Genomic DNA, 26,532 nt, shown 5'->3' with positions numbered 1-26,532 from the left:
GGGGAATCAAAGATGGCACCAAGAGATGCTTGAAGAAATAAAATAAATGGGATAATCTTTATCACAGAAAGATACACATGAGTAGGGGAGGGGAAGAATACTCTTATAAGAAGGAGAGGAAGAGAGTGCTAATAGGTAATACTTAAACTTTACTCTCAGTGAAATCAATTCTGAGAGGGAAGAGCATCTAGATCCATTGGGATATTGAATTCTATCTTTCCCTATAGGGAAATTAAGAAGGGAAAACTAAGTGGGATAGAGGGGAAGGGAATACAAAAAGGGAGGGAATGAGAGGGAAAGGGAACTTAACAGACCCTGACAAAATAAGAAGGGAACAAAAAGGGAGGGGGAAGAAGGGGAAGGTTATTAAGTGCGGGGATTAGGGGGATGGATTAAAAGTAAACCACTGGTTTAAAAGGATATAAAAAAGAAGAAAGGACAAAACTAGGAGAGTTATGATTGCCACTTGTGTATTCCCCAGCATAAATAAATAAATAAATAAATAAATAAATAAAAACAAATTAAAAAAAAACAAATAAAAAAATAAATAAGAAAGAGGTAAAAGATGTGAATGGAACCTAAGAAAAAATAGAGTTAATAGACATATGGAAAAAAATAAATAGGGACAAAAAGGAATACACCTTCTTTTCATCAGCACATGGTACATTCACAAAGATTGACCATGTACTAGGGCATAAAAACATGGCAAACAAATACAGAAAAGAAGAATAATAAATGCAACCTTTTCAGATCATAATGCAATAAAAATAATAATCATTAAAGGTACATGGAGAAGCAAATCAAAAATTAATTGGAAATTAAATAATATGATATTCCAAAATTGGTTAGTGTAAACCTTAAAATTTCTCAGACTTATGAATGTTGGAAATTTCCCCATTGGGGAATCTTCTACTTAAAAAATTCCCTAGCAGATAGTAAGAATTCTACTTGAATGTGAGGGCTCCTTGCCTTGGGAATATCCCTACTCCACCCTACTTAGGACTGCTTTAGGACAGAGAGCTCCTTGAGAACAATGAAAAGTGCTTTGACCCATGCTTATGGAAAGGACAGGAAGTTCTTTGAGTCATGACTATTTTAGAATTGATACAATGGGATACTAAGTACCTATAAAGGTGGGGCAACTTGTAAACTACTTAAACCTAAAAGGGTGATAACTTATTCAGAGGTTTTTTCTTAATGAAATTTGTCGACACAGCAGCATTTTTTCTGACTTACTAAAGAGATTAAAACTACTCAGCTGTGAATTCAAAATGGGAGGTCCTTTAGAAACATCTACAGTGATTGGTAGATGTAAGGACTTAGGGGAGGTGACATAGGAGATTTTGCCCTTAAAAATAAGAGCTCAGGGAAGAGCTGGACCTGATTCTGAGGGAGCTCATTTTGAGAAGACTCATTCTGAGGTTCTCAATTTCTGACTCTCATTCTGAAGGAGAGTTCCTTGAGGAGCTCCTCTGAGGGACTCTGTCCCTCTGAGGTAGGAGCTCTGCAGGCTCTTGAGAGAGGCCCTTTGAAGCAATCTCTGGCTGGAAGACTCTTTGAGGAAGGATGCTGGCCTGGTGTCACTAGTATCCTTGTTTAGTCAGACCTTGTGGTGAGTGTTAAAAAACTGACTGATTTCTCTTTTAAGACTCAGGTCTAGGCCATATTGGCTTGAGGCCCTTCATACTTATTCCTTTCTTACTCTCTCTCTTTCTTTGATTACACATTGTATTGTTAATTAAAATCTCTATAAAACCCAATTGACTTGGGTATTTGAATAATTGGGAATATTTCCCTGGTGACGACCTTAGATTTGATTTTAAACCCAAGACACTGTAGTGAAACATATTTCTGTGGTCAAATTTACTCACCCTCTCTTATAATTATCACAATTTATATCTTCCACTATTTTAATCACTACAGTTTAAGACCTCAACCATTTTAAATCTCACATTAGTTAGAGAACAAATCATAGAAACAATTAATAATTTCATTGAAGAAAATGGAAATGCTGAGACATCCTTTCAAAATCTATAGGATGTAGGCAAAGCAGTACTCAGGGGGAAGTTTATATCATTGAGTTCATATATTAACAAATTAGGGATGGCAGAGGTCAATAAATTGGACATGCAAATAAAAAAAAAAACTTCAAAGCTAACAAATGAAAAATCTCCAGCCAAAAACTAAATTAGGGATCCTAAAAATTAAGGTTGAAATTTAAAAATCGAAAGTGAAAGAACTATTGAACTAATAAATAAGACTAGAAGCTGTTGTTTTGAAAAAACATAAAATAGACAAAGTACTGGTCAATCTACTAAAAAAAGGAAAGAAAAAAACCACATTAGGAGTATCATAGATGAAAAAGGACATCTCACTTTCTATGATGATGAAACTAAGGCAATTATTAAAAACGATTTTGCCCAATAATATGGCAATAAATATACCAGTCTAGGTGATATGGATGAATATTTACAGAAATATAAATTGCCTAGACTAACAGAAGAAGAAATAGAATTCTAAAATAATCCTATATCAGAAAAAGAAATTGAACAAGCCATCAAAGAATTCCCTAAGAAAAAAATCCCCAGGGCCTGATGGATTCAGAAGTGAATTCTTTCAAACATTCAAAGAACAACTAATCCCAATATTATACAAAGTATTTGACATAATAAGCAAAGAGGGAGTTCTACCAAATTTCTCTCATGATACAAATATGGTACTGATTCCAAATCCAGGCAGATCAAAACAGAGAAAGAAAACTATAGACTTAATGAACAGATATGCAAAAATCCCTAGAACACTACCAAAAAGACTCCAGCAAGTCATCACAAGGGTTATTCATTATGATCAAGTGGGATTTATACCAGGAATTTAAGGATGGTTGAATGTTAGGAAAACCATCCACATAACTGACCATATCAACAAGCAAACCACCAAAAATCACATGATTATCTCAATAGATGCAGAAAAAGCCTTTGACAAAATAAAACACTCATTCCTATTAAAACACAAGAAAGTATAGGAATAGAAGGGCCTTTCCTAAAAATAATAAACAGCATTTATCTGAAACCATTAGCAAACATCATCTGCAATGGGGATAAACTAGAAGCCTTCCCAATAAGATCAGGAGTGAAACAAGTATGCCCAATTATCACTTTTATTATTTAACATTGTACTAGAAACACTAGCAGTAGCAATTAGAGGAGAATAAGAAATTGAAGGTATTAAAATTGGCAATGAGGAGACCAAGCTATCATTCTTTGCGGATGATATGATGGTCTACTTAAAGGATCCTAGAGAATCAACTAAAAAGCTCAAGGAAATAATCAACAACTTTAGCAAAGTTGCAGGATAAAAAAAAATAAACCCACATAAGTCATCAGCATTTCTATATATCTCCAACACCTTACAGCAGCAAGAAGTAGAAAGAAAAATTCCATTTAAAATCACCCTAGATAATATAAAATACTTAGGAACATATCTAAGCCAAGACAAACACAGGAACTATATGAACACAACTACAAAATGCTTTCCACACAATTAAAACTAGATCTAAACAATTGGAAAAACATTAATTGCTCACGGGTAGGATGAGCTAGCATAATAAAAATGACCATCCTTCCCAAATTTATTTACTTATTTAGTGCCATACCCATCAAACTACCAAAAAATTTTTCTGCTGAATTAGAAAAAAAACATAACAAAGTTCATTTGGAAGAAAAACAGATCAAGAATATCCAGGGAAATAATGAAAAAAAAATGTGAAGGAAGGTGGCCTAGCAGTACCAGATCTTAAACTATACTATAAAGCAGTGATCATCAAAACAATATGGTACCAGCTAAGAGACAGAAAGGAGGATCAGTGGAATAGACTTGGGGTAAGTGACCTCATCAAACCATCTATGATAAGCCAAAAAACCCCAGATTTTAGGACCAAAATCCACTATTTGACAAAAACTGCTAGGATAATTAAAAGACAGTATTGGAGAGATTAGGTTTGGATAAACATCTCACACCCTACAGCAAGATAAAACTCAGAATGGGTGAATGACTTGAACATAAAGAAGGAAACTATAAGGAAATTAGGTGAACACAGAATAGTATAATTGTCAGATCTTTGGGAAAGGAAAGATTTTAAAACCAAGCAAGAGTTAGAAAAAATCACAAAATGTAAAATAAATAATTTTAATTACATCATATTAAAAAGGTTTTGTGCAAACAAAACCAATGCAACCAAAATTAGAAAGGAAGTAATAAATTGGGAAACAATCTTCATAACAAAAACCTCTGACAAAGGTCTAATTATTCAAATTTATAAAGAGCTAAATCATTTGTACAAATAATCAAGTCATTCTTCAGAGAAATGGACAAGGGACATGAATAAGCAATTTTCAGTTAAAGAAATCAAAACTATTATTAAGCACATGAAAAAGTGTTCTAAACCTCTTATAATGAAAAAGATGAAAATAAAAAACAACTCTGAGGTACTACTTCAAACCTAGCAGATTGGCTAACATGGCAGAAATGGAAAGTAATGAATGCTGGAGGGGACGTAGCAAAGTTGGGATATTAATGCATTGCTGGTGGAGTTATTAATTGATCCATTATGGACCATTATGGAGGGCAATTTGGAACTATGCCCAAAGGGCGATAAAAGACTGTCTGCCCTTTGATCCAGCCATAGCATTGCTGGGTTTGTACCCCAAAGAGATAATAAGGGAAAAGACTTGTACAAGAATATTTATAGCTGCACTCTTTGTGGTGGCCAAAAATTGGAAAATGAGGGGATGCCCTTCAATTGGGGAATGGCTGGACAAATTGAGGCATCTGTTGGTGATGGAATACTATTGTGCTCAAAGGAATAATGAACTGGAGGAATTCCATGTGAACTGGAATGATCTCCAGGGATTGATGCAGAGTGAAAGGAGCAGAACCAGGAGAACATTGTACACAGAGACCGATACACTGTGGTACAATCGTATGTAATGGTCTTCTCCTTTAGTGGCAATGCAGTGTTCCTGAACAACTTGGAGGGATCTATGAGAAAGAACACTATCTACATGCAGAGGAAAAACTGTGGGAGTAGAAACACAGAAGAAAAACAACTACTTGACTACATGCGACAAGGCGGATATGATTGGGGATGTAGACTCTAAATGGACATTCTAGTGCATACATCAATAACATGGAAATAGGTTCTGATCAAGGACATATGTAATACTCAGTGGAATTGTGAGTGGGCTATGGGAAGGGTTAGGGGAGGGGAGGGAGGGATAAAATATGATTCTTGTAACCAAGGAACAATGTTATAAATTGATTAAATAAAAAAATCATATTAATGTTTTGAATCTTCTCTCCACAAATATCACTATTGACAAACTAAAAATTCTTACAATCTTTGACTATATATATATCCAAATTCCCTAATTTTGGCATCTAGCTAGTATGGTAGATAGGTCCAAGTTCAAATCCCTCCCTGGACACTTCTAATTGTCCTCTTTCTCTTCTTTCAGGTTTTCCCTATTCACAACTGTTTTTATTTCTGTTTACCTGTTTCTTTGAGTTTCCCATACCTTTTGCCTGTCCTTCCTCATATTTTTTGTTTTCCCTTCCTTTCTTACTTCTTCTCTAGTAAGATAAATTCCTATATCTGAATATGGACATTATTAACATTTTCTACTAGTTTTCAAGCATTGCCTATCAGTCCACCATCTTACCTTCCACTGTACTGATTCTTACATGCCTCTTCATGTGAGAGAATCTACTCTCAACTTTTGCTTCTTTTCTCTTTCCCAGTGTACTACTTCTTGTCATCCCTTGATTCTTTTTTTGGACATCAATCCCATCATATTCAACTTATTCCCATCTCTCTGTCTATGTATGCTTATTTTTATTCCCTTAATAGTGATAAAGTTCTTAAGAGTCTTCAATACCTTAAGTATCATTATGTATTTTAGGTATTTTTTATACTTCATGTCTAAGGCTTCTTAATTATCACCTTATAACTAGTAATGTAATCAGTTTATCCCATTGTTTCCCTTGATTACTTTAAGTATATTAAGTACTTTAGTTATCACTTTACTGTAGAAATCCTAAGTATGCTAATTATCATTTCCCTATGTCAGGGTGTGATTAGTTTAACCATGATGATTCCTTTGAGTTTTTTCTATTTACTTTTTTCTTTGACTGTCAGATTTGATGATCATTTTTTAAGCTCCAAGTTTTATCAGGAATGCCTTGAAGTCAGGAATGCCTAGAATGTATTTCATTACATATTGTAAGGATGATATTAGAAAATCAGTATTGTTTTATTAGTTTAGGGATAAGAAGTAAATTGGCTGGCTTGAGAAAAGAACTGGCATTTGAAGCAGAGTTGAGAGAACATGTTTAATGTGACAGTTAAAACCATTTTTCTTTATCAATTACTCTCTCTGGCAGTTGGGAGTTGCTCTCTGGCAGTTGGCAGAGACACACTCTCAGAGACTTTGTCTAAGGGCTGGAGGAGGTAACATCTTTGCCTTTCTCTCTGAGGGAAAAATCTCAAGAAGCTCAGTGTTTTCCTTTCCCAACATGGGAAAAACTATTGATTATCTATTGTGGTTTTTATAAATTGTTTAACTCTGAGAAGACCAAAGAAAAATCTGGTCTTTGGCTTGGATTCTGAGTCTAACTGGATTCTTGTAGAGACTCAACCAGTGAGCCTTTGCTATTTTATAATTTGAAGGCTAAGTTAAGGTTTATAAGAATAATAGTCCTAGTTTTTATGTAGATGGTATAAATTTGGGTTAGTCAGATCAAGGAGGAGTAGTGTAGCCTGTGAAACACAGGAGAAGCAGTTCCTTGTGGAACCTGGGAGTTTATTTGGGTGGATTTTGAATCCCATAGAATTAGAAATACTTTATTCATCTTTATATTTTTCAATAAATATTTTATGTTTATAACGAGTCTTTTTAGCATCATTGTGCCTGTCCCTGAAGGGAAGTTCATATTTGAGCTTCACTTGATCACTGAGGATACTTTTGATTACCTCTATATAGAGTATCCAAAAGTATCCGAACAGTGTGAACCTGATTGGCGAGTTAAACAGTTTTGAAAAGTTTTGAACCTATATTAAACAGTTTTTCCATCTAAATACTTTATTTTTACAACTTGCCAAATTTATTTTTTACAGTTAGATGAGCTAAAAAGGACAAAGAATCTAACTGTCTGATAATAAGGGTCCAATTGTCAACTTGGGCAGTTGGAACCTTTGTCTCAGCAGGGGGTCTGTGGAAGCAGCTAGAGCTGAACTCTAGATGGCTACAAAATCCATTTCTCAGTCAACTTGATACAAAGAATCCATACTCTGAGAAATCCTGATGAATTAGCTACATAAAAATCACCATAGGATTTTCTCTATTACATATGACTTCTCTCATTTTTCACTATTATGCTAGAATGTGCAAAATTTACTTGCCTATGACTTTCTAATGCCAGTACTCTCACTTACACTCCTTCAACTAATCTCTTATGTCCCTGTGCTACTATTGTTTATCATGTGCTTTTACATGATGATCAAATTTTTAGCAGTTTAAACATTTAAAAGCAAGCATCAAGCAAACTACTGCAAAGAGAGATCTAATGTTAAAAATGAACTATCTAAACACTAAACTAGATAGAATGCAAACTCAATATGAGTAATTACTCAAGACTAAAGAGGCAATGGCAGAAACTAAACTTTTCCTAGATATTTTATGTCCAATTTCACCTTATGTGTGATTTTTGGTTATAGGTATAGATCCTTTGCTTTGTGGAATATCATATTCCATAGCTTCCAGGATTTTTGTTTTTGTTTTTGTTTGTTAATGTAGAAGTTGCTAGCCCTTGTGTAATCCATGATGTTTAAATTGTTTTATTTTGTTTTGTTTATTTCCTGGCTAATTATAGTATTTTCTCCTTGGCTTAGAAGTTCTGGAATTTGTTTATAATAGTCCTGGAATTTTTAAATTTGGGATTTTGTTCAGGATGCGATCAAGGCACCTTTTTTGACTATGACTTTTGTGTAATCTAACAATTCTTAGATTATTTCTACTGGATCTATTTCCTAAGTTAGTTATTTTCCTGTGGAAGATTATAATTTTTTCCTAATTTTTAATTCTTTTAATTCTTTTATTGTTTCCTGTTGTCTCATAAGTTATTTGCTTCCATTTATCCAATTCTAATTTTTAGAGAGCCTTTTTCTTCTTTGAGGTTTTGTGCTTCCTTTTGTAGGGGGTTATTTTTCTGTTTATTTTATAGGGGGTTTATTTTTCTGTTTCAAGTATTATATATATATATATATATATATATATTAAGGGAACTGTTTTCCAATAAATTTTTGTTTTTAGTTATTGACTTTTACTATCATTCTCTTTTCTAGTTTTCTTTTTCTAGTTTTTTTTTTTATTAAGCTTCTTATTCATTTTTCTATTCCTTTTTAGAACTTTCAGGGATTCATTTTGATCTTGACATCCTTTTACATTTTCTTTTGAGGCTTCACATGATTTCATTTTTGTATTGTGGTACTCTTCTGGTCTTTTCATTGATCTCTTGTTGAAATATTTATCTAGTGCCAGGCTTTTTCCTCTGTCTTTTACTCTTTTGGAGGTTATGTTTTCCCCTTGATTTTGTCTGTATCCTGAAGCTTAGCTCCATTCCTGCGGTAGGGAGAGATCATCCCATGCTTATTCTGTGCCTGGGGTTGGCTCAGCTATCTCTCTCTCAGATTGAGCACTGTAAAGAAGTAGCTTGGTTGGTCTTCGCTCTGGACATTTGCAGCTATTCAGTTGAACTGATTCAAGTTGGTTTCCGCCCAATCCTTCTGAGGCTGGACCTTGTTAGGTTGATCTCCTCCTATTGTTGCCTGTGTGAAAACACAATCAGCATCTGTTCCATCTGGACTATGGGGCACCACTTTCCTTCTGTTGCTTGTTTTGAATCACCTTGATTTCTACTCTTACCCTGCTGAACCTGGACTGAGTTGGCCATGCTTTTTTTCCTGCTACTTGTGCTATATCATGTCTGAGTCTTGCTGAAGCTTGTTCAGCACAGCAAATTCTCCTTGACCCACAGTGAAATGAATCCTCCTTACTGTCTCTGTTCTGACCAGAGCATTTCTTCCCCTCTTGTATTTGTTTTGCCATTCTAGTATTCATTTTGAGATATTTCTGTTCCTCTATGTTCATTTGGAGGGTTGTTGGCATGCTTCAAGTGTTCCTGACTTTGCTGTGTGGCCTGATCTGCCACTGCAGTGATGGTGCTGTTACTACTCTAGCATCCATTGCTGCCCCTGCTGATGATCCTCTTCCCTAAGGCATTCTAAAGTAGAGTGGGTCTGGTGTTTCCCCTACTTGGGTAAAATCCATGTACTCTGTGATAATGTCCCCAGACACTTCTAGATATGTGATGCTGGACAAATCACTTAATCTCTTTTAGCCTCAAAGCCATTACCTAAAAAATGATGGAATTGGACTGGTTCTCTAAAGTCCCCTCAGCTCTAAAGCTACAAATGCATCCTACTTGCTTCTGGGTATCCAAGCAAAGTTAGAAAATGAGGGAAGTGTTAAAGTCATGAGGTTGGGAGTAGTGATGGTGGTGATTAACTAGATTGCTGTTGTTGTTTGTTTGTTTTTTTTTTTCAGAATAGCACACAAGATGCAATATCCAATAGCTTTATTTTGAGTTTCTATAATTTCACAGTTTTTGTCAGAACTCTTCCATGGATCCTAAATCTAGTCTAATAAGATACTGTTATTATAATTCAATAGATATGAGATAACAGTAAAGAAGGAAGAGGGATGTTGAAAAAGAACTCTTTTCTTAGATGTACAACACAGGTTTTCATTTTACTTGTTCCATTAATAAGGATGTGACCTTTGACCAGGCGTTTATGCTATCTTTACAATGATGAAGTTGGATTAAATAATATTTAAGTTCTTTTCAAAGATTATGAAAAGGCACATCCCATTTCCATTTCTATCACTAGTAATATATCTGAATTCTAAAATATCTAGATAGATATTTTTAGATTAAAAATGGATCTGAACTCTAAAAAATTCTAATCCATACTTACATTGTTGTATTTCAGTAGTTGGTACACTCCATTTATTTACTGACAGGGAAATAGGAACAAGTTATCACCAGATTCTTTTATATACAAATAATGCAGAGATGAATGCATGCTATTCTCTCTTTTCTAGGATTTAATAGATTGGTTTGGAGATTTTCTTTGTCTCCCTTATCTCTTCTTCCTTTCTCTGGCCACTTGTCATTCACAATTTCTATTCTAATGAAAAAAAATTTTTCCTTCTTGATTGCAAAGTTGACTCCAATTTTTTAGAGAAAAGAAAGTTGAAAACATGTTTTCTATTTTTATTTTTCAGTAATGTGAAATATCTCAATCCCCAATTAAAACACACATAAACAAACAAATTGAAATCTTAAAAGTTGGAAAAGCCCATGGAGGTAAACTAAAACCAAATTCATTTCTAATATAAGAGTCTTCTCTACAGTATCCATGGCAAGATGATAATTTATCCAATACATGACTATTTCATCAACAGTTAACTCATTTCCCACAATGCAATTCATTCCTTTGTTAGCTATACATTTCAGAAAGTTCTCTCTCATACTGAGATCCAGTATCTTTCTGTTTGCTCTAATTTTCATGTCTGGGGCCATGTTGAATAATTCTAATCCATCTTTCATATGACAAACTGTTAAATATTTGAAGATTTTTTTTTTATTCTGCCCAAATCATCTTCTTTTGAGGTTAAACATCTTTTGGTGGTGCTATGTCGTTACATGGTTTCTAGAACTTTCCTCATTCTAGTTTTTTCTCCTCCAGATGCATATCAATTATCAATATTTCTCTTAAAATGTAATGATCTATTGAAATAGGATTTTATGAATATGTATTTTTGCCATAATAGAGTATGATATGGCTATCATTTACTTTGTTCAAGATGTTGTACCTCCATTAATGCAGTTAAATACAGCATTAGCTTTGTTGGCTGTCAAATTACATAATTGACACATGTTGAGATTGAATTCCATATGAATTTTGAGGTTCCTCCCACATGGTACTATTATAATAGATTTTTTTAACCCAAGGACATTATTTAAATTAGCCTCCAGTAAGCTTTTTTTTTTAACTTAATTCAGAATATTAGTATAGCCTGTCAGTATAAAAAAGAAAGTTTGATTCTGTTAGTGAATATTAGCTGTCCCTTTCAGCTCTGTATTATCTACAAATATGATGAAAATACCTTAAAGCATTGGTTATCCTCAAATATATCTTGCTTCTCCAGTTAAATATTAAACATCTCATACATTTTTGTTACCTCACTGCCTTGAACCTTTCATGAACTCATGAAATATTGTATACTGATGAACTCAACTTAGGGCATATAGGTAAACTCATGGCAGGCAAAACATTTCTAATTCTCTTATGTGGATAGATAGCTTACCAGGGGCTTTTGCTGTATTATAGTTAATGAGGGGGCATCTATGTAAATACAAAATTCTATAGGGTTGAAGAAAAATTCAGAGTTACCAGGAATGGCCCTTTCCAAAGAAATGTGAGAGAAACTTAGGTTCTGATAAGAAATTCAACTAAAAAACAAGTCAGACTTCATTAGGAAGGGTAAGGAAATCTCAGATCTATATATGAATCTACTCAATAGCTCTCAAGTAATCATTCAGCCTCTGCTTGAAGACTTTTAGTACAGGAAAACCACAAATTCCCAAGGCAGCCCATATCATGATGGCATGGCTCTAAATGCTTGAAAATTTTTCACGCTTCCAACCTAAATCTGATTCTCCATAATTTCTATTCAGTGCTCCTACTTATGCTCTATGAGATGTGACTAATGTCATATAATAATGTCTACTAAAGTGATGAGACTGTCATCACACGACAAATCAATGTCCTTACTGTCACATGTTGTTCATTTAAGCAACAAAAATGATTTTTAGCATAAGTATTCATCCAATGCCTATCATTTGAAGACCAGCTTCACTAAGTCTAAAAATACTTATCCCTGGAACACAGGTCACCACTTTTTTTCCCCCTATCAGTCAGTTGATAAGCATTTATCAAATGCCCACTATGTGCTGTTCTGCATTGGGGATATATAGAAAGGCAAAAGTCAGTACACATTAAGGCATTTTTTAAGGATTCAGACAAATTGCCTTCTGCTTTGGAGGAAAATGGACCAATACAGATGGATTCTTGCATGGTTCCTGCAAATACTAACCTATTAATTAATCAAGTATTTATAAAATGTCTATTGTGAACCAAACACAATTCTTTGCCTTGGAAATATAAAAGCAAGGAATGAAAAAATCTCTCTAGGAGATTGTATTTTGTCATTCTGAGAACACTAAAGAAGTGATGATTTGTACATTAAATAACTGGGTATATATATACATACATACATACATATACATATATACTGCATATACATATAGCACATGCATGTAAAATACGTATAAAATTGGCTATATGTGTATCTTTTTGTGTAAGTATTTTTGTGTCCTTGGAAATGAATTGCTTTTAAAAAATAAAACCTCTTTACTCTTTTTTTTACTAATATGATAAATCACAATAGTTTTTCCAATAAACCTGTGTCTATGTAGTAAAACACAACAAATATGATGCTAATTTCTCTATTTAAGTTAGAGTAAGGATTTATATTATTATTTAGCATGGTGAATGAAAAGCCAATACAATAGTAATCAACCATAAAACATTTATTTATTATCTTATTAATATTATATTATTATTATATTACTAATATTTCAGGCACATTGGAGATACCAAAGAAAGTAGCAATATGGTCCCTGCCCCAAAAAAGCCATATGAAAAGATATGTATTTAAATCAATTAACAAAGGAAAATTAACAAAGACATGATGGAAAAAACCCTGGATTTAGAGTCAGGGGATTTGGGCTCAAATTCCAGTTCTCCTATTTACTGCTAATAATACTCTGGTCAACACACCTGACCTCTCTAGGCCTTAGTTGAATGAAGAAATTAAAGTATGTTCCAACTTTAAATCTATGATCTTATCACTTTACTACCACCACATTTAAAATTTAGAGAAGTTAAAGCATGTCCTCAAACAAAAACCCTATTTTGATCTTGATTGCTTCTTGTTACTTCATTTTTCCATGGTATATAAGATATTACATACAAGACTTTTTTTAAATCTTAAGACTTAGGACTAATTAGGAAACATGAATCATTTGTGCACATATATGTGAGTGTATTACTACAACAGTAGTATTTTAGATTCCCCTTATTCCAGATTTGTTTTAAAAGAGTAGATCTAATAGAAAATGGGTCTTTCTGCACTGAACAGTTTTAGCCTTGCTTCTTGTTTCTAGTAATGAATGAACAACTAGCTTTGTCTTCACTCAAACAACTCACTCCTGAAAAAGACTGTTTTTGTGCCATCAGTCATCCTGATTTAGACTATCCAGAGACTTGCTGTGCAGACCACTTATCTAAAATTATTTTCAAGGAGAGGAAAAGTGCCCTCTACAGAAAGAATTCATTTTTTATTTTTAGGCCTCACATTATATTTCTTTATGAACAAATGGACTATACCCAACTAAGCATCCATCTGTGTTTGAGTAGTGGAGAATGTGCTTCTACATGAAAGAAAAGTTTGGGAGACAATCAAAAGAGGAAATTCTTAGAGTACTGTGTATGATCACAATAGGCACTACTTAGTACTGATGGTCTTCCCTAGCTCACTGTTGTCTCAGGCCACAACTAAGGCCAGGCTTCTCCCTTTTTTGCACTTTCAGACAATTTCTAGATAAAACCTTGAATCTGAGCTCTCTGGAAATGCATCTGATCTCAGTCCTTGGGAATTTATTAAGATAATAAAACAGTACAATAAAGTGATTTTAAAATGTCCTAATAAATATGAAATATTCATATTATATGTTTATTTTGAGGCAAGATGTCTTGTGTAATAGGGATATTTAAGAAATTTCTTGTTAAATGTATATTCATGTATGTTTTCAATAAATATAAGCAACTTTTAAGATAGAATACCTTTAGAGAGATATCATACTAATGCCACAAAACACCAACCTCACCAAAAATACAGGGACTGGACTTATATTTTCACTGACTCAGGAAACTCCCAATGAAGAAACCCCTTCTATCAATGAAGGTGTGTGCCTTCTCTGCTCTTTAGTGTCTTAGAGATGAAAAGGTAAGATGACAGATTGGCACATAGTAGCCCTTAAATATTTGTTGACTGACTCCTAATTCTTCTGGGGCACCCCTATAACTCAAGAGAGAAACAGGGCCTTGATTTAAGACTAATTATTTTATCTGTGAGAATGGGGGTTGAAATAAGGACTTTCAGAACTTATAAGAACTACATACAGTTGTCTGAAGTTCTGAAAAATTAAATGATATGTCTAGGTCCACACAACTAATGTTTTGAGAAGAGGTACTTTAATACAGGCTTTCTGGTTTAAAGTCTTACTCTCTACATTATACTTCCTCTCACAACTTCACCTATGATTTTTTTTTTCTCTAAAAAAAGGCTCACCCTCAATCAGGGGAATACCTTAAGAAGGAAAGAGAAAACTGCTGATTGGAGTCACTATAAATATTTGAAATTTACACTCAATCAGATATGCACTTCAATTCAACAGCGTTTTCATTTTTCCCTTCCTGCATAGACACTTCAGAATTCACACTGAAATCTTAATCTGGAGTTTCTCCAATTCCTTAGTTTGCATAAATTACTATTCTAAGGTAGAACCTTTATAACTCATTAGGATTTGAACCTCACTTTCAATTGAAACTAATAATTGGCATTTAAATAGGATTTTTACACCTTCATTTCTTTTGATCATCACAACAACATGTGGAATTGGATAATATCTTAATTCCCATTTTCCAGTGAAAAAACTGAAGCTGAGAGAGTTAAATGCCTTACATAAGATCATAAAACTAGTAAGTGTTTGAGACAAGATTCGAATTAGTTATTCCTAATACCAGGTACAGTTCTCTGCCAACTATACTGCCTGAATGATTAAAATCTAGACTGTCATATTCCCCTTTCTGACTATGGATTCTTTGCTTCTTTGACTTTATTTCCACTCATGATCTTTAAAGTTGATTCATAGATTAGTTATATAATTGCTATCCACACTGCTTTCAGTAGCTTATGCTTTTAATTACTAGTCAGACATCTTTGGCTCTTCCTTTTACCTCATGCACTATAACCAATTAGTTTTTAAGTCCTCACAATTATATTTCCCCAACATTTCTCAGATCCATTTCCTCTTTTCTTTCACTACAATTGTCCCAAGTCAAGAACTTATCATTTCACATCTAAAATATTGATACTATAAAGCAAGGACTCTTGTTACTATTTGTCTTTGAAACTTTGGTATCATTCTCACTGTTACTAAAGCCATCATCCTAATTTTCCTTTCTGACGAAATTCCTCCACCCAAAAACTTTTGATAAATATCCATTACCTAACAAATAAAGCCTAAAAAATTTACCTCATATAAGAACGGAAGAGAAATCTACATTGATAATCCTCCATTCTACTTTGACTTAATTGACTTTGCTATTTAAGAATACTTCTGTCAGAAGTCAGAATGATTTCAATCCTTCTGATCTATGCATTAACAAGGTCCAGACATCTTCTATAACTAATGAAAAACATTTCCTTTCAGACAGGAAAATCTATTTAAGAGAATTAAAAACTTGGTTTCAAACTGAAGAACTTGTACCAAAAAGGAGGAGCTACTATAGTATCAGAAAAGGGAGAAGATGGAGTAAGGAACATCAAAAACTGAGTGGGAAAGAATCCAAAACACAAGGGAAAGGCAAAATGACAAAAGGAAAGTAAGACTTAATTGTATCAAAGAAAGGTGAGAAAAAGAAGAACCACAGCTCTATAGGAATCTTGTAGCAGGAGACACCAGCCAGTGTCTACAGGTGTACCCACTTTTTCAAGGACTATTTGAAGTTCCAAGAAAAGTTTTATATTGTCCCCAACTTCACTTCCTATTATATATTAACAAACACTGCAATATACTCGACTGCTTACTTACCAAAATATTTCCAGTAACCTGGATTTTGTTTCAACCACATAAAAGCCATAAATTAGCTAGAAATAAGTAAAAATATAATTTAATAGAGAGAATCAAACTTCTGTCTAAATATTAAAACATTTTCCTAACTGAGCCTTGGAATGATAATGATTATGCTCCCAAATTTTTATTTAATATAAAGTTCCTATAGCATCAGAATAAAGAACCATGTGGACCACAAACCACTATATTACCTTTTGGCTCAAAGTAAACTAATTTATTAATAGAGGTTATGCTGATATTTAAGGATCTCCATAATCACAGCCTTAACTTTAAGAAATAGAATGTCAACTACTTTATTTTTAATAATATTTATGTTCTTTTGCTCATTGTTTGTTGTTCATTTGTTTCAGTTGTGTCTCTTTGTAACCCTCTCAGTGGTTTTTGTGGCAAAGATATTAGAGTGGTAGACCATTTCCTTCTGTGGCTCATTTTTAAAAATGAGAAAACTGAGGCAGACAATATTTAGTGACTTGCCCAGGGTCACTTAGCTAGAAAGTGTCTGAGGCAGAATGGCAGAATTTGACCTCAATCTAGCCCCAATACTTTATCCACTGTGCTACCTATCTGTCCCTTTAAATTGATTATTTCTTTATTGTGCCACAATTCTTTGCATATGTCCTTTTCAATTATACTGTAAGACCTTGGAGAGCAGAATCACTTATGGATGTATCTTTCTACCCCCAGAACCCAACATAGTGCTTGCTTTTTCCTTACTATATTCCTATCAGTTTAGTATAAGAGAGAAGACATTATCAATAGAGTCGAGATAGATCTGGGTTGGAAGCTCATCCTTGTCACTTGAACATGTGAGTCATTCAGCAAGTCACAACATCTCTGAGCCCCACTGTTCTTCTCTTTAAAATGAGCATCATAATACCTACAGCATTTAGCACACAGGGTTATTATTAATGGTCAAAATAGATAATATATGTGAAAAACTTTTAAAACTTTTAAACTATAGCCAAATATTCATAACTGTTATAGCCTAATGAATAAATGATGGAATAATGCATTGACTATTGACAAATAGATGACTATTAATCTTTAGATGTGGTTGTACTGGCATATGATACTTATTTTTTTTAAAAAAACAATTTAAAACAGTATGTTAGGGAGGGAACAAGGTGTACTCAAAAGATTGCTGATCTCCAGAATCAGAAAGACCTAAGTTCACTGTGACATTAGCCAATCACTTCACTAAACTTTAGTTTCCTCATCTGAAAAATGGGGACAATAAATCAGCAATACCTGCCTTAAATGGTTGTTTTAACCACTGAATGAGATAATGTCTGTAAAAAGCTTTCTAAGTTTAAAACACTTTTATAAAGAGTTGCTGTTGTTACTAAGATTCTTATTTTTTCCCTCTTGCCTTATTTCAATAAAAAATTAAGAAAACATATCTCAAATAGAAAAGTATAGTCTTCAAAAGATGGAAGTGCCAATTTCTTGTGTTTTTCTCTCTTTCAATAAGTAAAGAGCTCTTATCAGACTAGCACCCATCAAATGTAATATATATTTAAATAACTACTTGTGTGTGTTCCATTAAACCTCTAAAAAAAACCAAGTACCTACCTCTTTAAGAGTTCAGTGTCTTCATTAAAGAAATTTTAAAGGCAATTATTTTTAAATAACATACTTCTTGATTCACTTTATGTGTTATAAAACTATGTTGATTTGATACTCACTAATACTTAAGATTAACTTAATTGAGGCAGTGGCTGTTTCAAAATTCATCTTAATAGTTTTAGCTGTTCTTTTTGATGTAATTCAAAATTTGGATAATGGACTTAGAAACAGAAACTTGATTGCCAGAATTGTAGGATTTCTGAAGTTTCTAATCAGCTTAAGTGTCCAAGGATACAGAACCTAACTGAATTGGCCATTAATAGTAAGAAAGGTATACAATGTGATTGGAAATAAGAGTGAATGCTGTGCCTTTTGATTTCCTTAAAGCATCTGAAAAAAATTAATTTCTGATAGGATGTTAATAACACCAAATGTGGTCATGGGTACCAATGAGTTAATGCATTGCTCCACCCACTTTTAGTTTAAAAGTAGCTTCTGAAAACATTTTACCCTGAAGGAGTAATTCTAATGGCTAGCCAGTTAGGGCAGCTAGATCTTCAAATCACATCATAGAGCCTATTCAGTGGTGACCCTGTCAGCTTTCCAGTTAAAATGAAACTCCTTTCAGTTTGAATTTGCTTTAGGGGGAAAAAAATCTAGTCACTCTATTATAGTGTTAAAGCAGATCAGTGTAGAAATTCCAAAAGAACTGGGATAAGAGATTTTTAGCAAAAAGCTTTGGAATTCATTCAAGCAATAACTCAAGAGCAAGGCCAAGCTCTCTGGCCTTCAGCATTTGGTGTTAAGGACTCCTGTCTAAATGCACTACAGTTTATTTTGAGATTTGGTCATACCAAGCATAAAAGATACACTTGTGACCAATGAATTCCCAACACATACTATCTCTTTTTACTTCCCTCTTATTTTATAAAATGCCTACCACTGATGAGTAGGCCAAGGAAAGGGAAAGGAGGAAGCAGTAAAAAGACTCACATAAGAGATATGAAAATCCAAATGATTTTTTCCTATTATTATCTTTTTTCTCTCAGTATCTTTTTAAAATTAAATATCCATTCTAATTGGGTAAGTGCAGTCTATATCAGAGATAGGGAATTGACCTCTCGTGTTGTAATCTCTCATAAATATAAGTGGGTTTTCCTGTTGCAGGAACACTGCCAGAACTACAGACCTGCATCAAAAATGAATGGGTACCATTAAATAATTCAGTCCATTCTTAAGCTTCCATGGAACTGAAGCAACATGACCTCCTGACTTACATTTAGAAGAAAAGAACACTTCATATCCTCTTCATATTAAGTGAGATCACCTAGGACTCTATAATTTAGTAAATTCCAACTGTGTACTTACTATATCCTGTATTCCTACAGCGACATATATAATGAGTCTCCACAGGCAGCACGTTAGACAGTAGGCAACCCTCACCACCTTTATTTCTCTTCTCACTATGCATGGATGGCTTTTATTGGTGGAAGAAAAAAAATCAATAAACAGGAAATGATATAAAGAAATAAAAGAGCTATTAAATGTCTGTTATAAATGGTGTATTGCTTAATATCTCCCCACTGACAACATATGTGTTCACTGCAAGGAGTAATAAATAACTGGATGTAACCTAAAAATCTTTGTAGTTAAAATAAGATGATATAGATTTATTTTTAGGAGCCTTCTATCACTGATTAACAAATCAAAAGAGGCCTTGTCAGCATAATAATGAGGTGATGGTGGGAGGGAGGGGAGTATAAGTTATAATAGTAATAAAAGTTTCAGCTCCTTCCTGCCATACATCTAAATGCTGTGTTATGTTGACAGATCTGGGAAATTTTAGTGGCCGGACAAGAAGTGCAGTCTCTGTGAGGGAAGGCCAGGGGGTTGTTCTGATGTGTTCTCCTCCGCCTCATTCACCAGGTACAGTAGGATTCCCGTTATGGATTGCTTCTGTTCTCTTTGACTATATGCTCATTTCTTTGAATGGTGTGGTGTGTTGACTGTGAAACATCCCAAATGAAATGTGTATATTGCACTCGATACATCTCTGAGTACCAGAGAGGGGCAATTAAAGATCCTTCATTCTGAATGCCATTGAGAGACTGAATTCTGATAAGATTGTTTTATTGCCATTCTAACTTTTGGCTCTCATGGTTATGTCTCTGTTGTCACCAGTGAGTTAAATACTACCTGAAGTTTACTAATGAAGAAGAGAAGTGGAGGGAAGATAGAAACTTTTCAAAACTTCTTTGGAGTGTCAGAGTTGAGTTACATACCTACTGAATACCATTGTGCATCCTCTTTCAAGGCATAAGCAAGACACTTTAGTAGTGTTCATTACTATACTGTAACCAAGACCATTAAGAAACCAATTTTTAAAGTTTCCACTAAAGCTGTAAAATATAGCATCTGGGTACTAGGATTTTTGCTTGTAAAACTCATGGTAAGGAATAAGTAGTTTTTAATAGATTTGGATGTAGAATAATAAACTCTTTGCACATTAAGCATGTACCCATTTGGCAAATCATGGCTTCTTTCTTAGGCTTGAGTTCTATAGTTTGAGATGAGTTCCCTAAAGTTTTGGTAAGCTATGAGTGCACTTTTTGTTTCTTAGAAACCCATATTTGCATAAAAGAGGAAATCAAAGATCCATATGCTCTAAAGCTCATGAGCTATCCCTTAATAAGAAATTAATAAAATCTAGAGGAAAAAAATGAAATAACATTCAGTTTCCATGTACTCTGGTCACTTTTCCTTTATGACTAACATGAAATATAAAATTGCTTTTAAATTTTGTTAGACATGCAGTAGAGGAGCACAACTCTGGGATATATTTTGAAAATCAGAAATAACAAAAATTAAATAAAGATGTATCTTTAAAATATTCCTTTCTTTGATAACAGACCCCTTTCTGATATGCCTTTGGGTTATTGTAGACTTTTTAAAACTAGATTTTGAAATGAAACTTTTTGAAGTTGATATAGTCATTAAATAAATACAGTAAGTTCCTACTGGGTGCCAGGTACAGTGCTAAGTTATGGGGACACAAATACAAAAAGAAGATAGTCCCTGCTTTCCATGAGATCACAATCTAATTGAGGAAGGCAACCGACAAAAGGAAAAGCAGAATAGGAGTGGATAGGCATGAATATGATGGAGTCCAGTCCAAAAGAGTGTAGGCAGGTAGGAAATGAAGAGACTGCTGGCTAAGGAACATTTTTTTAAATTATGTCATTGTGATAGAATTTTTTCTGTCCACAAGCTAGAAGCGCTTGTTATTTTGATAATGTTGAAGTGGGTATATATGGCTGAGAGAGGGCAGGCTTCTAAGTTCAAATTAACTCTTTTGTTCTTACCTACATAATATTTTCTGGGAGTTAAGAGAATAGTTCTAAATTATATTTCAAAATTTAAAATATTTTAAGTGTTTACTTAACATTAATAAACAAATAATAATTTTTTCATATAACACATTTTTCTCATGGATTTGCTTCCATACTATCAATAACTTAAAAGGCCTAGAATTTTATGGTAGTCACAAAAATTTGGTGCAACTCCACCAAATTTATTAATGTTCATTTTTAAGTTCATTTAATGGTTAATAGTTTAAAACTGCACTAAGACTTTTGAGACACTCTGTATTAATTGAGGAATAAGCATTGTCAGTTTGGATTTTAACAAAATTCAAATTATGTTTAAGAATTCCTGTGAATGGATGTAAAGTTTAAGGAACTGGTTTCCAGTTTGATGCACCTCTTTTCTGACTTTGCATAAGTCATTTAATATTTCTGGACCATAGTTTTCTCAGATGCAAAATGAACTAAATAACCAGTGTGGTATTTTTTTTATTTCTGTCTTTGATCCTAGGAGGACATTTTCTCCTGCACTGAGGATATCTTTTTATGTATACCTCAGCATTATATTCATTGAAAAGAAATACATTCCTAAGTTGGTGGGGTGAGGGCTAAACGTTAACCCTCTAAAATAGTTTTTGATCCACAAAACTTTTATGGATTATGGAGAGTACTAGTTTCATTTTGTGCAAATTTAACTTCAATTTGTACATTTATATCCCTCATGTCAACTCAATGTAGAAATGACATCTACTTCCCCATCATATTAGTTGTTCAGTAGGAAATGGTCCAAGAAGGGTTTGGGGACTATTAATACATATGTTTGAGAATTAATTGTTGTTAGAAGTGAAAGCAAGGAGGAGCAAAAATCTCCTTTTCATTGGTCTGGCATGAAAAATACAAATTACAAAGGATGGTTACTATAGAGATTAACTCTGGGCCATGTTTGCTTTGGAATCAGGATAAGAAAGCAAACAAGTGGAACCATTGCCATGATTGATTTGGAAAGGGAAAAAACACAATAAAAAGAAAACTGGCAGAAATATATTTTTTATTTTACATAAACAAACATTACTGATCATGAACCATCAAGTAAACACTTCTGAAGGATTCATAGACATAGCAATGGTCCATGAAGAGTGCACTCAAGGTCAAAATTTAGGTGCTAAGAGATTGGTGGCAAACTTTATCAATTATCCATATAATTAGTCATCATATTAAGCACATATGGCATATGGTCAATATGGAAGAAATAAAATGTGACTTTCTCAAAATTATATTTAATTTTATTTTGGTAGACTAAAGCTGACAAATGAGATCATGTCTTCCCTAAATACTTAGTTCAGTAATATTAAAAGAAATCAGCTGCTTAAAATAATGTGTGCTGCCTTCTAAAAAGACTACTCCCTACAAAGGATTTGATATTAACTGGGTACTATATTCCTTTATTTATTATTTAATAATTTTTATCTATTATACCCTGAATTCTTGTTATACCCCCAATTCTAGTAATCTTTATTCACTCTTTCCCCTATTCTAGCTATTCTTATTTTTAAAGGGATTAAGCTTTATTATACTTATAGAAAGTAACTATACTATAGGAGTCTTTCAATAACAATATGAGTATATTGTCAAAACATGATCTACAGATTAAAATTCTGTAAATTGAACCATATTTTCATATTGATTCTAATTACATGCTGGCAGATACAATTCTAAAGACTAAAATGACCTGCTCCTACTTAATGATAGCAATGGAACTTGGCAATGATGATACCAGTGATGTTGGTCATGGTAGGAGAAATGTGATACAGATAAGGTTTTCATTTCTGTGCATCTCTTTAAAGTACTAGAGTAGACACCATATATTAGAGTCCCTTAGAGAAATTATGACTTGATTCTATTGCCTTGTTTAATCAACTTAAAAAGAGCCTCAAAAATCCATCCTATCAATGTTTCCCCTGCCTTACATGTCTATGTGATGTCACTTCTGCCTCTATAAGGCTTCTGACCTTCTATAGTTACCTCTTTTCGGTTATCCTACATAACATGTAGCTTCTGGGATTTTCTTCTCGATCACTTGGGACTCCAGACTCATCGAATGTTAAATATAAGCAGGACTTGGTTGTATATATAGTCAGTGTTTTATGGAAACCAATTCTACCTTAGTATCTTCATTGGAAAAGTCCCTAATTTAGAAGGAAGAACCATGCTAAGTACTTCTTATAGAAATGGACTAAGAGATTGTAATAGGATTCTTTCAATAAGGAACAATTGCAGAAAATGATCAAAGACTTTTAAGTTTTAATGAAGTATTGTTTTCCCATAAAATGGCCATGAACATAAGATAGGTTACACATACAGAAACATGTAAATTTTGTGGCCTCTGAATTATGATTATATGTAAATGACTTTTACAATAAACAATATGAAATGCTTTAATTTTCCTGTATTCACAAAAGTAGCTGATTCTGTCATCTGATGGTTCTTTTATAGAATTCACTATATTTCTTCTGTTTATCCTTAGAACTATAGCATGGTGTGAAGGACCATCTTTCTAATGTGTACCCTTTTTTCTCTGACAGATATAAAATTGCCTCCATTCTGCCTGAATTAGATGCAAACTAACAGTGGCACAAATATGGTGTTAGAGATGGTAGGAAATGGCACATTTTATAACTGAATTATCAGGAAATAGATAAAGAATTTGTATCTTCCCTCATAAGCTGTGCTAATTTGTGGATTTTTTTTAATGAATACAAACATGTTATACTACAAAAAATACGACTTTGAGCTGGTGGTTGCCCTAGGCAAATTAAGCCCATTTTTTAAATTCAGTTGTTCTTCATTTCTCCTTTACAGTCTCTATGGTTTCCTATGAGAACCGCAGGAGCCTAGTACCCCTGATTGATTATATACACTGCTTCTTGATTAATTCCTTTTTATTTTATTTTATATTTTGCCAAGAAAAAACTGGCAATCTTAAATTTCAAGATCTTTATGAATTGCTATTTTCCTGTTTGCTGAGATAGAGAAATCCTTTATCCTCCTTCTCAGGGCACTATATTTATTCAATGTTTCTTTTTCTCCTCTTTTTTTCTATAACACATTCCCTCCTCATGTTTCATCATATAGAATCACAGAATTTGAAAACTGATAGAGACCTCAGCAGCCAACCAGTCTAAGTTTTACTAAAAACAAATCATCCACAATAGCTTATATAATTGGTCACGAAACACCAACTTGAATCTGTTCAGCACCTTGTGAGGCAACTCACTGAAAGTTGAACTTGCACTCTCAATTCAACTAACATGCAACCCCCTACCAAAAAGTCTTTTCTGTTCTATTCCCTCCCTCAGCTGTTAGTGCCTCACATCAAAAGCTAGCTTGTTTCTTTGTTTATTTTTATATGAACTTCTGTGTGCAGACATTGTTCTGCTGATAGAATGTAAAGTCTTAGAGGGAAGAGAATATTTTTATCTATATATTCCTACCAGCTAGAAGAGTACATGCCATATAATAGTTGCCTAACAAAGCTCATACTTGATTCACTTTAATACCTAATTGATAGAAATGATAAAATTTTGCTCTTTTAAAAAGAGTTTCACTGACAAACTAAATGTGCAAGCATTGAGTATTTCTTTTTTAGAAGAAATAATAGCCATACTGGTTGAAAATATGTTCTTTCTCATCACTAAAATAAAATTGTTAAAGTGCTTAAACTCGACAATCTCCATCAGCCCTAATATTTGATAATGCTAGAATCCTTTTGATTCTATACATTTCATTTCTGAAGTCTTACTTTAGACTTACTCATCATTTGACATAATGAATATTATAAAGTTTAAAAAATAAAAGTGAAAAATCAAGTTAAAGAATTTCAGTTTGATATTAAATAAGCAAAATATCCAGAAGAAACAAGAGCTTTATACAAACTTTACAATAACAACCACAACACACCTTTATATGATACTTTTGTATCTTATTTTTTTTTCTTCACAACAACTTTATGACAAGAGTATAAATGTGAACATCCCTATTTTATGGATACATAAAGAGAGGCTCAGAGAACTCCAATGACTTGCTCAGAATTATATAGCGACCATCCTCAGATCTCTTGACTTTAAAATCAGAGATTTTTCAACTACATCATACCAAATACTGTTTGACTTACTTTTTTTAAAACAAAGAATGCTTCATAACCTGATTAATATTTCCTACTGGTCATGTGAGCTCTTATTTTCTGAGTTTGACATCAATAACTTCTTCAAAGCTCTTTATAACATTGTTGTTGGGGGATAGAAAGAATAGATCTATCTCACCAATGAATTATTTTGACTTGTGATCTAGGAGTTTTTTAAAGTAGTATATGATCAGATCCACAGAATATCTGATTCCATGCCAAAATAGCAAAGTTGTCCTAAGCATTTTATGATATTATTACCAAGTTCCTAATTCTCATCCCTTAATGCTTATCTATACACTGAAATTTGAGCTCCTTCTAATCACATTCAATAAAGCATTTCTTGATTCTTCATTCATTATCCTAGAATAGCAATCATATAGAATGATGTTTGTCAATTTATACAAAGTTTGAAATAAAACACAGAAATGGCCAAAACCTCCATATTCTCATTTCCTCAAATGCTGTACACTTTCCTCTGACAAAAGCAAAAGCTAGAGATTGACAGAACTACTAAATCCCATTGTTTGCTTCCCAAGAGGTCAATAACAATCACCGTCAGCAACGTATGTAAATGAAAAAATCTTGATTGGCTACTGAAGCTGTTATTCATCTACCAGAAAATGAATATTTTTTTTTCTTTCTTAGATGGTTAAGCACATCTGCCCTAAATGAGTTTGGTTGCCAAGAAACAGCTCTTTGTACTTTTAAAATTCAGGGTTATACTTGGAATAGGAGAGATTTGCAAAAATGAATAATAAAAAAGCATTCAGAATATCTGTTATAGTATTCAAATTGGTTTAGGAGTTTTTAGATAATATCAGCATGGATAGTCTTTTTAACAAAGAAGTCAGTATCTATTGACTTTCATTTTTCATATATTGGCATAATGGAAAAGAATAGTCCACACCTGACATTTCCCCTAGAGTAAACAATAAAGAGAATTCTACTATACTAATTTAAAACTGATTCCTGACTTTAAAAAAATGTTAAAAACAACTCTTAATAATATAGAATAATTGAATTCCATATAGAATACTTCATATAATTTGGAGTAATTTATTTCTCTATTTGTGTTTACTTTATATTACAATTATTTTTGGAAAAATAAAATTCAGAGGAAACAAAAAAGAAAATTCAGGAGCTCACTGGTTATTTTTTGACATGATAACAAGAAACTTTTTAAAGTGAGTTTTTAAAAACTCTCTCAATTAAAAATTTTAGCCAGTATAGATAATACCTATGGGAAATTTTGTTCATAAT

General features: G+C 33.2%; 1 protein-coding gene across 1 annotated transcript in view; it reads left to right on the top strand.

The window, feature by feature from the left end:
• The window catches only part of CNTN5 (contactin 5), a 1,793,707-nt gene that overhangs the window by 1,274,144 nt on the left and 493,031 nt on the right, over positions 1–26,532 (top strand). The window contains exon 7 of the mRNA XM_007494948.3: positions 19,558–19,653. Within this exon, the coding sequence (XP_007495010.2) occupies positions 19,558–19,653 (96 nt within the window). The remainder of the gene's footprint in view (positions 1–19,557; positions 19,654–26,532) is intronic.

The sequence above is a fragment of the Monodelphis domestica genome, chromosome 4, assembly GCF_027887165.1.
Source record: "Monodelphis domestica isolate mMonDom1 chromosome 4, mMonDom1.pri, whole genome shotgun sequence".
NCBI lineage: Eukaryota > Metazoa > Chordata > Mammalia > Didelphimorphia > Didelphidae > Monodelphis > Monodelphis domestica.
Note: the sequence above shows the minus strand (reverse complement) of the source record. Positions and strands in the feature narration are given on the sequence as shown.